This window comes from Mustela nivalis (assembly GCF_964662115.1).
Source record: "Mustela nivalis genome assembly, chromosome: 6".
NCBI lineage: Eukaryota > Metazoa > Chordata > Mammalia > Carnivora > Mustelidae > Mustela > Mustela nivalis.
The window spans coordinates 94,576,067-94,590,759 of NC_139025.1; the positions used below are offsets into that span (position 1 = coordinate 94,576,067).

General features: G+C 34.6%; 1 protein-coding gene across 1 annotated transcript; it reads right to left on the reverse strand.

The window, feature by feature from the left end:
* Positions 1-1,644: 1,644 nt before the first annotated feature.
* LOC309867752 (olfactory receptor 4K1-like) lies at positions 1,645-2,580 on the reverse strand (the record flags this gene model as incomplete). The annotated part of the gene is made up of 1 exon (XM_082736822.1): positions 1,645-2,580. The coding sequence occupies one exon, from the start codon at positions 2,578-2,580 to the stop codon at positions 1,645-1,647; it is 936 nt and encodes a 311-aa protein (XP_082592948.1).
* Between the last annotated feature and the right edge of the window lie 12,113 nt (positions 2,581-14,693).

Below are 14,693 nucleotides of genomic sequence, written 5' to 3' on the forward strand. Positions count from 1 at the left end.
TCCTGTTACAAGGCCTTTTTCATGATGTAAATCACAGGGAGAAGTACATAAGAAAAAATTGGCTAACGAATGAAATACTAATAATAGAATTTTAAATATTTATTATTATACACAAATTTTAATTTCCCTCTTCTGGTTTACAAAAAATATGAAAGGATAGATTTCAGATTTGGTCATCAAATAATTTTGGTCACTTTGTGTATCAGCATACTTTAGGTACACATGGAACTTTTAAACTTTTTCTGTGAATAATGAAAAATTCATTATAACCAATTATTTTTACTTAAAATAAGTAAACTTGGAAAAAAGATACATAGACATTTCTCAACTTATGATGGTTTGACTTACAACATTTTTGACTTTTTGATGATGTGAAAGTGATAAGCATTCAGTAGAATCTGTACTTTGAATTTTGAATTTTGATCATGTCCTGTGCTAATGATACGTGGTATGATAATGTAGCATGATGGTGGGCACCCACAGTTCCCAGTCAGCCAAATAATATGAGGATAAACAACCAATATACTTACTACCATTTGGTATCCATAAAAGCATTCTATTGTTCACTTTCAGTAGAGTTTTCAATAAATTACTTGAGATTTGAATACTTTATTATGAAATGGGCTTTGTGTTAGATGATTTTGCCCAGTTGTAGGCTAATCCTAAAATATGCTTTCTGTTAGATGGTTTTTCACAGTTGTAGACTAATGTAAGTGTTCTAAGCATATTTAAGGTAGTCTAGGCTAAGCTATGATGTTCAATAGGTTAGATGTATTAAATGCCTTTTCAGCTTACAGTGGGTTTGTCAGGAAGCAACTCCATTGTACTTCAAGGAAGGCTTGCAGATGCTGCTGATAACAGTAAATATATAGAAAATGCTTTATAATGAGTGTAAATGCATATTAAACCATCTAGAAGAAAAACAGAAAAGTTGAGATAAGAAAGATGATACATAACCAAATACACTTGATCCTTGAACAATGAAGGTGTTAGAGACACCAACTCCCCACAAAGTAGAAAATCCAAGTATAAATTTCAGCTGTCCCCAAATTTAACTAATAGCCTACTGTTGACTGGAAGCCTTACTGAGAACATGAACAATCAATTAGCACATATTTTTTATGTTATATAGATTGTATACTATATTCTTACAATAAAGTAAGGTCAAGAAAAATATTAAGAAAATCATTAGGAAGAGAAAAATACACTTACAGTATTATACTGTATTTATTTAAAAAAAAATCCACATATAAGTGGACCCATACAGTTCAAACCCATGTTGTTCAGGCATCAACTGTATATATAACCAAATTATAAATTACCAAAATATTCAATACAGAAAGAAAAGATAAGGTAACAAATATACATTAATGAGGTAAAATCTATGTTGCAAGACACATTTCTTTTTACTATGTCAATATATGGAAAGTATAATTAAGTTGAACATATCAAAAGCTCAGTTTGCTTATACATTTTGAGTGCAAGGTATAAAAATGCCATGTGTTTAGTTGAAGAGAATCACAAGTTTAGTAACATGAGTAGCATTTTATGTAGATTAGAATATCATTAGCAAAAGTAATTGGCATGGTGTTGTGATCCAGTAGAAGCTCTTTATTCCCATTCAGGATTACCTCATGGTGATCTCTAGTTTTTCCAGGAGTTCACATGACGGTTTCTCAGTTTTTGCATAGCTGATTTAACATCTTCATTCCTTAGAGAGTAGATGATGGGGTTCAGCAGGGGTGTACAAACAGTGTAGAACAGAGAAAGGAACTTATCCACAGAGAGTCTGCTAAAAGGCCATATATAGAAGTAAATACAAGGCCCAAAGAAAAGAATCACTACTGTAATGTGAGCAGTTAATGTAGAAAGTGCCTTGGATGACCTGCTGGAGGACCGGCGACGAACTGTGATCAAAATGATGATGTAGGAAATAATTAAAGCCAGAAAACAACCCAGTGATATCAGGCCACTGTTAGTTAGGGTCATAATTTCCATTTCATAAGTATTCATACAAGCCAGCTCTATCACCAGGGGAAGGTCACAGAAGAAGCTGTCTACCTCATTGGGGCCACAGAATGGTAGATCCACTGTAAAAGCCAAGTGACTCACAGAATGAAGAATACCCACAGACCAGGAAATAAACACAAAAATTATACATAGTCTCCGATTCATAATTGTGCTATAGTGTAGGGGCTTACAGATAGCTATAAATCTGTCATATGCCATAGCTACAAGCAACATCATCTCACTCCCAACAAAACTATGAAGAAGGAATATCTGGGCCATGCAGCCTTCAAAGGAGATAGTCTTGTGTTCAACAAAGAAGTCCAAAAGCATCTTGGGAGTGGCAAAATTAGATTGGCAGATATCAATGAAGGAAAGGTTACTGAGCAGGAAGTACATAGGTGAGTTCAAATGGGAGTCAGAGGAAATTATAACAATAATCATGATGTTGCCCAGAACTGATGTCACATATACTAAAGAGAAGATGGCAAAAAAGAAAAGCTGAAGTTCCCAAGATTTAGAAAGTCCCAGAAGCACAAACTCAGATACCACTGATTCATTTGTGTTAGCCATGAAGCCACTCTCCCGTTACCTAAATAAAGGCAAATCAGGAAAGATCACAATGGTGGTACTATATCCAGTATATATACAAAAGAAATATAGTAAGATTTCAATTAAAACTCAGTTTAGTTTAATGAAATTATATAAGTAATCAATTGTCTAACATCTGTGACTGCAATGAAAAGTAGAAATATGGAAAAAAGGGTATGATATGGATGGTTTCATAATTTAGTAGATATACATATAAAAAATTAAAAAATATATATATTAAATCCAAAACAAGCAAATGTGATACATTAACACCACAAATATTAGTAAGATGAAAGAAATTATGGCAAAATGGTGAGGTAAGATATAGCTATTACTTAAGCTAAAACTTCTTAAAAGTTTTGAATTTGCCAGGCAAAACCGAATAGAAAAGTCCATTTCAAGCAAAGGGAATAGTGGGAAGAAAGATATAAAGGTGAAATGGAAAGACATTTTCACAAAGCCATTAATTGAAAGGCCTGGCTGGTGGAGGGTATACTAAGGAACAATAAAAATGAAGATGGTAATGACAGATCAGAAGTAAAGCATGGAATAGTTATTAATGTCTTGAGAAAGAAGGCTAAGTAGATTAATATTCTTGGAATTGACAATCATAAATTGCTTGACATTGTTTTAAGAGGCTTAATGGAAGCAATTTGCCATATTATGAAAAGAAGAGCCAATGTTGATGCTCTGAATTTTCTTTAAAGATAAAAATGTTTCTTTCATCCATGTAAGTTGTTTACCAGAGTCCACCATCTGTTACATAAAGATCAATTTTGAATGAGCCACCCATGTATTTTCAGTGTATTCTCTCTACCTTTTATCTCTTCCTAAACACATCTGATGCACCAGTATTTATCAAAATCTGTGACACCTTTCAGATATCATCCTTTTGGAAATACTCCATATAATTGGTACATTTTGAATGCATGACAGATTTTCAGAAGAGTGAAGCTTAGAGCTTAAATTGCCTCTTGAATGTTTTTGTTTGTTTATTTGTTTGTTTTGTCACTGTGACCATTTGATCCCAGAAAAAAAATCCTACATGACCTCTGGTTGTTCAGGAATCATTTTTGCCTCTAGTCCTAGATACCCACAACATACAGTAGGAATTTATCATTATACTGATTGATTCTGTATGCTGTATTTGGCTATGATTAATATAACTGATATAATAAATATTTTAAACTTTTAAGGTAAAATTGTACAGGTAAACATAAATCAATTAAAAAATGTTATAAGCTTTCATTGTGCTTGTTGAAGCACTAAGTCCTACTTTTTCAAGGGTTCCCATCTTTGCATGTGAATTATGATATCTAGTTTTAAGAAGAGTGACAAAACTTAAGTGACTTAAGAATATAAACAGATCAGTAAGGCATGAACTGACCTCCATATAAACTTCTATCATGGAATTCTTATCTCCATGAGGAAGAGTTGAGCCAATGCTTGAATGTCTGATCACATATTTACAATGCAAAGGGGAGAGGAGGAGGCAAATAAACATTGAAAAGGAAAATGATTCCTATTTCTAAGATCTAAAGTGCTAAAGGACTATAGTTATGAATTTTTAAAAAGGTAAGATTAAACTTTCAAATTTAAGAAGATGCCATGAGGGACTACTTACAGTGTTCAATTTATTGTAAAGCCTGCCAACTGTGGTCACCTAGTAAGATAACACTGAAGAGTGAGAGGAGAAGAGAAGGAGGAAGAGAAGGGGAAGCATAATGGTTAAAACATGTTCCAAACTATGGAAAGAACCAAGATGCCCTTCAACGGACAAATGGATAAGGAACATGTGGTCATTATACACGATGGAGTATTATGCCTCCATCAGAAAGGATGAATACCCAACTTTTGTGCAACATGGACGGGATTGGAAGAGATTATGCTGAGTGAAATAAGTCAAGCAGAGAAAGTCAATTATCATATGATTTCACTTATTTGTGGAGCATAACAAATATCATGGAGGACAAGGGGTGTTAGGAGAAGGGAGTTGGGGTAAATTGGAAGGGGAGGTGAATCATGAGAGACTATGGACTCTGAAAAACAATCTGAGGGGTTTGAAGTGGCGGGGGGTGGGGGGTTGGGGTACCAGGTGGTGGGTATTATAGAGGGCACGGATTGCATGGAGCATGGGTGTGGTGAAAAAATAATGAATACTGTTTTTCTGAAAATAAATTAATTAATTTAAAAATTAAAAAAAAACATGTTAGATAAAGTTAGTGGTATTAATACAATTTCAAACGATTATTTTATCTTTGAAAAAAGGATACCCTAAAAATAAAATTTTCTACAAATTCCATCTTTCATTATAATACCTAATGAATGTTAAGGTTTGTCAGTTTCATTTTTCAAAATACATGAAGTAACTAGAAAATCCTTTCCACACTGAATTTCCTGTGATCTCTTAATCCAAGGAGAGTATACCAGGTTCAGTGTTAGATCTCATTTTTTTTTAATACTTAAGGTATTATATTAAGGTATTATACCCAATAGAAGAGATACATAATATATACCATTTAGCAGTTATGTGACTGACCTTGGGAGATAGAACTACATTATTTCCAAGGCTGTTTTCATCTCTAAAATTCTAAATGCAGAGGCTGTTATATTATGGAAACATGTGAAGTTTATACTCAATTTCTTGGGCTATGCACAGAACACCCAGAAGCTTCTCCATTAATGGATCACTTGTGTGTTCATCACTAGACTACTTAGAGATAACAAATGTTTTCAGATCAGAAAATATACTGTAAGAAAATTTCCTCTTCCCAATGTAAGACCAAGTCTGATATGTAAAAGTTGATGTTATATCAGTACCCATCTAAAGTATTGCAATAGAATTCCAAAACCATAAACATGCATATTTTTTTCTTTTCATTATTTCATCTTATAATAGTTGATTACCTATAAGCCTAGCAATAAAAAATAAAGATACCCTTTTTGACCTACTTTGTGTAGCTACTCCTTCTTTATTCCAGGGAAATTTTGATGGTCAACAAATATTTGCTTAACAAATGGCTGAATATTCTCGAATAGAAAGCATGAAGGAAGCAAAGAAGGGACAGATGATGGTTTTAGCATACTTCCCTTTGTTTATCAGATGCTGATTCTATTATATCAGAGCCGCCCTAAGCCAGTATAGTGGGAAATCAACAGAGAAGTAGAGAGCCAGTTATTTGCCTCTTTTAGGTAGAGCTTCCAGCTTGACTGAGACAATAGTGGCTTTTCTTTTTTGATCTTCTAGTTGCTGATTTTGCATCTAGTCGACAGTTTACAAATTATCTAGTCCAAACACAGTGGTCAAATGCATGTATAATGTTTACACTTTTAATGATTTCTCCCAATCCTTCAGTTCTTCCTTATTTTCTCCAAATACGGTGTCCCACAGTTTCTAAGCTCCTCACTTTTGCTGTGAGTCTTCATGCCTAAAATATTTGTGATATATTCTTGACTTGATGCATTTTTAGTAGGCCTCTGCACTAAGCTGTGCAGAAGCAAGCACCTCAGGTAGTGAGGCTCCTCCTTTTCTCCTTACTATACAAGTGCAGTATCCTAAGGTAAGGCAATATAAAGCCTTCATCCTTGTTCTATGGAACAGATTTCACTGGGGAAGTGAGAAATCACTCACTGGAGATATGATGTCACCCTGCAGTGGGAGTAATTATGTTTTACAAAATTTTCTTTCCAGAAATGGAAAAGAAAAAAAGTTTTTTTTACCAACTAGTTGGTACATAGGAAAGCAAAATATTACTAGGTTTTCACTGACTTCCACTCAGCAAATACTTTTTCAACCACTAACTTTTTGTTAAAATAATGAAACCATCCTGAAAAGGATCACCTAGCCTCAAGGTGGTTTCCTCCAATTGCAGGGAGCTCAGTATTTCCAGAGATAGTTCCATCTATTATTAAATTGCACAACTGATTCTACCATTAATAGTTCAGTAGAACAAATGTGTTCTCACTTCAGCAGGATAGGTTTTCAAATACTTGAAGGTGCTCTTCATTTCTTTTCCATGAAAAATCTTTTATTTCTCTAAACATATATCAGCAGTTCTTACAATACATTATACATAGTAAGTTTTCTGTATTTCCAAAGCTGGTGATTTAGATGTGAGTTTCAAATGGTCTTCTTTAAAAAAGGAAATTGAAAGTAAGTTTCCTTGTATATGCTCTGTATGTCTGTGTGTGTATATATACTGTAGTAAAATGTTCACATACCCAGCAATGCATGAACATTGATATTGCAGCATTGATTGAAAGAGAGAGCTATACTGGAAAAACACCTACATATCTATGAATTTGAGAGTAAAGCAATATAATTTTTAACATGATAGAATATATTCAATGATTTAAATTATTTTTGTATATTAATTTTAATATGAATTTATGTGTCATTATAAAACATGTCAGGAGAAAGTAATTGGAGACTGATAAAATTATTATGTGCATAGTTTTATAAGTCAAAAAATGAACAAACTTACGAAAAAAATTTAAAATACCCAGTAATATAGATTCTAAACTGAAATGTAAACAAAAGAAATGGTGTGAAGAAATGTATAAAAGGGACTTATATTGAATCTGTAAATATTTTTAGGAGTTTAAGATATGGGCAAATATACTATATACATAATAGTAGTAAGTTTAGCAAATATTATTTTAAATTTTTTTTAAAGATTTTATTTATTTATTTATTTGACAGAGAGAGATCACAAGTAGATGGAGAGGCAGGCAGAGAGAGGGGGGGGGAAGCAGGCTCCCTGCTGAGCAGAGAGCCCGATGTGGGACTGGATCCCAGGACCCTGAGACCATGACCTGAGCCGAAGACAGCAGCTTTAACCCACTGAGCCACCCAGGCGCGCGCAAATATTATTTTAATATTTTGTTTCTGTATTTTTATATCTTGACTATTTGGCAAAAGTGTGATCGTCAAAAAAGTTAGAAAAATATGTTAAATGAGAAAAACTTTATTAATTTATTTAGGTTTATTTATTTAGCGGGCTCCATGCCCACAGTGGGGCTTGAACTCATGACCTTGAGATGGAGAGTTACATACTCTACTGACTAAGCCAATCAGATGCCCCTAATGAGCAACAGTTTATAAAATTACAAAGAAAATACAGTGAAGGACAGTTTCCATTCACAAAGATAAAATATAAAGTATCTGGAAAAAGTTAATCATAAATATACATGTTGTACATGTAAAAATTTTAAAACGGTGGAAATATGAAAGGAATAAAAAATACAGGGAGGTATATTTCTTTTTTTGATTAGAAAGACTCAATTTTGCCAAAAATATAATATCTATAAATCTAAATGTAATATAAATTTAATATAAATTGTTTCAGAAAATCTTTATTTTGGGGATACCAGTGTGGCTTAGTCTGTTAAGGGCCTGCCTTTGGCTTAGGTCATGATCCCAGGGTACCAGATGAAGTCCTGCATCAGGGTCCTTACTCAATAGGGAGCCTGCTTATTCCTCTGATTGTGCCCTCCCCTGCTTGTTAATGCTCTTTCTCGCTCACTCTCTGTCTGTCTGACCAATAAATAAGTAAAATCTTTTTTAAAAGAAAAAAAGAAAATACTGTTTTTTAAGAAAGTATTTAATATTTATTTTTAAGAAGGTGTCAAAATTAGAGGCCTAGGATAATGGAGGGGGACAGCAGGCAAGGAAGAAAAACCCATATCTGGAGTAGGAGTCCATCCCAATAAGGATAAATCACTGCCCCCCACATGGAAGAAGGGGTGTGATATATTTGACATGCCAGTGAATGGATGTGGTCTCACTGCGGAATGGCATCATATCAGGTTTTCAAGTGCAGTTCCTTCTGCTGATCAAGTGTTCATCAGGACACTTGTTTTAAAGGTTCAAGTTTTAAAGGTTTGAATATTCTGGGGTATGATACCGAATCCCCTCATGATGAGGGGATCCCAGAACTTAGGAGACTAATCTTAATAAAAGGTATTCCATGCTTTGGTCTCAGATAGACACTGATGTGAGGTATAAAAATCCACACACTTTGTGCCTACTCACATAGACCTGTCCTCATTTTTCTCTGCCACACATTCCAATTTTGATCTTTTAAGACATCTATTAAACCAATAAAACTGTATTTCACTGTCCAGGAATTTATATTTACTTCCACATAGGACCAATTTTCCATCCCAAATTTGATAACTGAGTGAAATATTTATGACTTTTCCCAGTAATAGAATTTTCCCTCACCCGTTTCCATTAGTCATCTGAGTGGACAAGAATGCAGCAGTTGTCCATTTTGTGCTTGCATCAAGACAAGCAGATCATTTATAGAAACCCTTCTATGAGACCATAAAATTGATCTGAAGTAAGGGTATTAATGCAACAAAAGTAGGTAATATAGAATTCTGGACTACTTAAGGGTGCTGATTACTTGTGATTTTATACCTGCTTCAGCCTGGTCCCAGAGGAATCAGGTAATACATGTTGGCTTACTGCTGTGACAGCTAGAAATTGTGACTTGTTGATACTTGGTTCATAATGAGCAGTGCTAGTCACATAGTCACTTGAAAACCCACGGTCTCTGACACTAGAAAACTCAGTCTCTGGTAGGGCCCTGCAGCATCCTAGGATTTGCTTTTCAACCACAGTGTAGTTCTCTGCTGCAGGATGCAGGGCTTCTTTTCTAGGATCCGAGGAGCTAGCATTGTCATTCTTCTAAGTGGCTTTGCTAAAGAATCTGCACAGTATTCTTATTTATCATCCCTACCTCTATTTGACTGGTTTTCCTGGTTTGTATAGCATGAGTAATAAGGGCAGCTTACACTCAAGACTAGACGAGGTACAAAAGATTCATTGGAAATTGGAAATCCTGTGTGACTTAACCCAAAATGGCATCAAAGCCATGTTTGCAAGGCAGCTTTATGCTGCCTCCAAGATTCAGTGAGCCTGTAAGCACTGTGTCTCTTTCTCAGTGGTAAGAAGTACAAAACAAAATCACATTTTTGTATGTTCTGAGGGGATTCGGTATCATACCTCAGAATATTCAAACCTTTAAAACTTGAATGACTTAACAGATCCTGAAATGTTAGGGATTATCTTTTACCTCTTTTATGTCATTTCTGCTCAAAGGTCCAATCACTATGTGCTTTCAATGTAGTGGACTAGTATGATGATGTATAGATTACCAGGACCATTAAGTTTACTAAGGACTATATTGTGACAAAGTAGGAGAACCAATATAGAAATGGGTCAACAGCAAATGTTTCAGAAGTGAGGGAGTGACTGATGTCTTTTTTTTTTTCTTTAATTGTGAAAACTCTGTCACAAAATAGAGTTGAGAGGTTTTCTTCATTGGTGTTTCAGTTACTTTGTGGCATCCTTCATGTATTTAGTTCTGATGTAGTTTGGGGAATTTCAAGATACTGGAAATACAGCATATTATATGTCAAGGATCTTCTCCAACGGGGAGTATTTATGATGAAATATAATTTTGTCAAAAAAAAAAAGTAAAAATACCTATGATGAAATACTAAATCTTGATGTTATCAGATTCTTCTCTCCCTTTTCAGTCTTCTAAAGACCATCATGATGTGCCTTGTAGTCAATGTGTTTCTCCTGGAGGTTTCTGTTACTGTGCACTTTTGGAAATTATACTGTAATGCTTTGCTTTTACCCTATGGTGAACATGAATCAAATTATTTCCAGTAATTTTATTTTAATGGAACTAAAAAGCTTCGCTTTTTACCCTGAGCTAGCATCTTGAGGTACACTTACCACTGGCCATATTGTCTCATCTCTCTAGAGTCTGTTCCATCACAGCTCTTCTATTCTCTGAGCTATGCATTGAGTTTCTATTCCTTGTTTGAAGTGTTACTAGTCCACTTAGCTCATACACATAGCAGAAGTAGTTTACATTCTGAGAGCAGAAGGAACAAACAAGTCTGCCCTGGCTTTTGGCTCCATATTTTCTACAAAAAGTCACATTATGAAAAACACTTTCAGGATATGTTCACCTGCCATAGACAAAGTCCCTGTTCTTTTTTTTTTTTTTTTTTTTTCAAAGTCCCTGTTCTTGTGGAGTTTACTTCCATGAGGGAGAACCATATTACTTAAACGAGGATGTGGGTTAGCGTTGTGATATGAATAGAGAGCCAAGGGTCTTATTAATCAGATTAATGAGGATTGCTTTTCTTTTGCCCTAAGAGGAATGCATAGGAATTGGAAGATTTTAGGGAGGGGACCTGATCAAAAGCAAGTAATCTGCTCAAGAGCACATAATAATAATATGGTTTGAGCTTGGATTTGATAAGTCTTATGAGAAAAGTTATTTTCAGATTTCTAAAATGTACTTTTATTTCCCCATTTTTTCTGCAGTTAAATTTATGTCTCTGTCAGTTTCTCAGGGGTATAAGAAAAGTCCACAGAGATCTGTAAACTGGACAGAAAAAAAAAAGTATTTCAAATTATCATTTTAAAATACCTCCATTAAAAAATGTATTACCAAATTATATTAAGATTTGTCTTAAACAAAATATAACATGGGATTCTACTGCTCTTAGTGTCTCAATTCCAGGTGAAATGTATTGTTAGTTACCTTGAATAGTTGGCAGTAAATTAAAAAAGTGTTTGTTTTAGTATTAATGTCTCTCTTTGTTTTACCGGAACTAAAGTAATTTGAAATATTTTATGAAAAAGTTTGCTAAAGTCTCTCTTGAACTCTTGGCTTTATATTTTGTTTGTTTTTATCATTGCATGTATGACACAAAAATGCATTAACACAGAGTGGTGCTGCTTCTGTCTTGGCGATCATCTTGACCTGCAGGGTAAAGATAACAAGCAGATTTATCTTTTCAAATGGAAAGCTCTTCAGTAGGGTCTTCTAAGGAAAAGCAGACTGATGATGAAAACTTTAATACAAACTTTAAGGATTCAGTGTTACATACACTTGAATTTTCCATTTTCCCTCATTAAAGAGCACTATACAAGGTTTCCTATCACATTAAAATGAAATCCATGAAAGACTGGGGAAAAACGAATGAGCAAAAACCACACCTTTCCTATGGAAATAGTCACACCGGCTTGGAGCAGAGAGTGAAATTTTATTTTATTTTTTTTTAAGTTAGTAAATACCTGATTTGTTGTCTTAGGAAAAAAAAAAACAGTTGACAAAGGATATCATACACTATGAGTATATAAATAGATGAAAACGCTAACATTTTTTGGTTCAGCAAGCTCTTGAGTTTCCTCATTACGTGTCATATTTTATGAACCACTTTTATATGCTTCTGGCTTTTCAATATCTTGTAAATACTTAAAAGTTTCGGTATCTGTCAGAGTGCCATCAGGAGACAAAAACTACACTGTATTTTGAACAAGGAATGTTGAACATGGAGACTTAGCAACTGGTAGTAGTACAAAAAAGGGATGAAAGAGAACTCCAAATAATGTTCTAGGGCTGAAGGACAGAACCAGGGAAGCAATAGACTTTGAAGGGGGACCCTCTCCCCAAGGGTGAGTTTCAGAACTCTCCGGAGAGCTTATGAGTAGGCCTCTGGACAAAGCTGGTCCCCAAATGGAGGGATGAGGAGCAGGAAATGAAAGGCTGAGACTGGCAACAAAACTTGCTGGAGGGTGAGTGCCACTGGGTAGCCCATGGCAGATGCAGTGTAGAAGAAAGAAATTAAGGACACTGGAAGCGGGAAGAAAGGCCTCTCTTTTCTGTAGTGTTCATCCAACATCCTTTCATGACAAAGGTGAAAGGTTTGAGTCCAGGTCAGATACCACAAACATGCCAATGAAGGGTGGACTTCATGTCAAGAGACAAAAAATTGATAATTTATAGAGCTTCCTTGTCAAGAAATACACAAAGAAAAAAAAAAACATGATTCTTCTCTATTAAATGGAGTATTTTATTTTCAGCAGCTTACTTGCTTTTGTTACTCTTTTGATGAGAGGAAATTCCACACATTACTTTAATTATTGGTCTCTTCCCTGCCATGCATTAGTAGAAATTCTTTTAACAGCTCTGAAATTGTGTCTAAGAAAGCTGCCAACTTTGTCAACATTCAAAATGTAGGACTTTGAATATCCAGCTTGTCAAGGGATTATACCAATAATTGAGAATAAAATGTATGTGTGTGTGTTTTATTTCTTTTCAGCGTAACAGAATTCATTGTTTTTTGCACCACACCCAGTGCTCCATGCAATATGTGCCCTCCATAATACCCACCACCTAGCTCTCCCTAACCTCCCACTCCCCGCCCCTTCAAAAAAAAAAAAAAATGTGTGTTTTTTTCTATTACGAGAAAACTTGCTGGCTTTCCAGGCATTCTTTGGAAGAATTTCACTGAAGTATAAATACCACTTCATCTTTTCTTGAATGAGAACTTACAAAAATAGTTTGTAAGGAACATAAATCATGCCATGTGAAAAAAATCCAAAGAGTTTGGGAAAATTTGACGTTCTTTCACTCAAGCATTTCCTCTTCTGTAAATATTAGCTATGAAAGTTCAGACTCCATTTTTTTCTAACAGATTTATTTATATGAGAGAAGGGGAGAGAGAGAGAGCACATGTGATTAGGGAGAGGGAGAGAAGCAGACTCCAGGCTGAGCTGGATCTCATCACTCTGAGATGATGACCTGAGCCAAAATCAAGAAACATGTAATGCTTAACCAGCTGAGCTACCCAAATGCTGCCAGACTCCTTAATACTTACTTTATCTCAAGGATTCCAGTAAATGTTTAAGATTAATTCAGTATCATAGACAGCATATACTTTCCTCTATTAAAGATCACTCTACAGTCATTTTTTTTAACTGAAAACCAGAAATCAGTTACTAAAGTAAAATATTAATGTATATCCAGTCTTATGTTTAAGTGTTATGCTGTTGTTTGGGAAGGAGAGCTATGATATTTATCATATTTTCAAAAGAATCTCATAGTCACAAAATGTTATGAGTACCTGATTAGCTAATAACTTGTCCAGTTAAGCAGATTACATACTTTCTGAATTTCTTAACACATTTATTCTCATTGTTTACCATGGTTAACAAAACATTTTTATAAAATACCTAACAAGAAGGATCTGTTTCATATAATCTAGCATCAAATCATCTATCATTGAAAAAAAGAATGAAATTAATAATCTTTCTAATGAGTTCTGCCACCCTAATACTTTGGTACTATAGGCTGATTAAAAGAAAATCATACAGTACATATAGTCTTTTATTCAAGAAGAAGGGGAATCATAAGCCTGGACCTCATTCCCTGAGTAGAAAAACAAAGCAGCCTGCATGGTTTAGAGTCAGGAAACATTGGTAAGATCTCTTCTTTCTGCCACTGTTTCAGATCTAAGCTGATGACTTTCCCCTCTCACTACTGATGGAATGATATCCTAAAATTAGAAAGAAATCAATGTGTACACATTCCTGGAAGAAGTAGCTGATGTATTTAAATTTACACTGAAGTGTAAATTACTTTTAAACTACCCTTACTGGAAGGTAAACTTTGAGAGTAGAAAAGAGCAAAGAATATCAGTTCTCAGAAGAACTAGAAAGCTATGGAGAGAGTAAAAATTGAGTGGGATGGGAGAAGAGGAAATTCCCAAGGTTTTTTCAATATTTTATTTAATGATGCTTTATTACAGTTGGGTTCAGAAAAGATGAGATGGAATTGGGAAGATAAGTAGGCAAACAACAAAAAGCAAAACTCATGTTTTCATCCATGGAGAGACTAATATTTATGTTTGTCTAATTACCTTTTATGAAGTGAGGAGTGTTGGGGGGGAAAGCTTAAAAACTACTAATGAATCATTGAACACTGCATCAAAAAATAATGATGTACTATCTGTTGGATAATTTAAAAGATAAAAATAAAATAAACTTTGAGAAGCATCCAAAAAAGCCCTTAAAAACAATTATCAACATTAACAAATCTGATAATGGTCCTGAGAGGTTCAGAGTAGAAATCCAGAGGTCTTTCAGGATCCAGGTTGCAGTTAGATTGTATGTTTATCATTGATTCAGTGTCACTAAGAACTCTGTATTTTGTCTAAATGTAAAGACTCTTGCGTAGCTACTTATAGCATAGACAAAAACGTCAGTGTTTTCAGAGAAA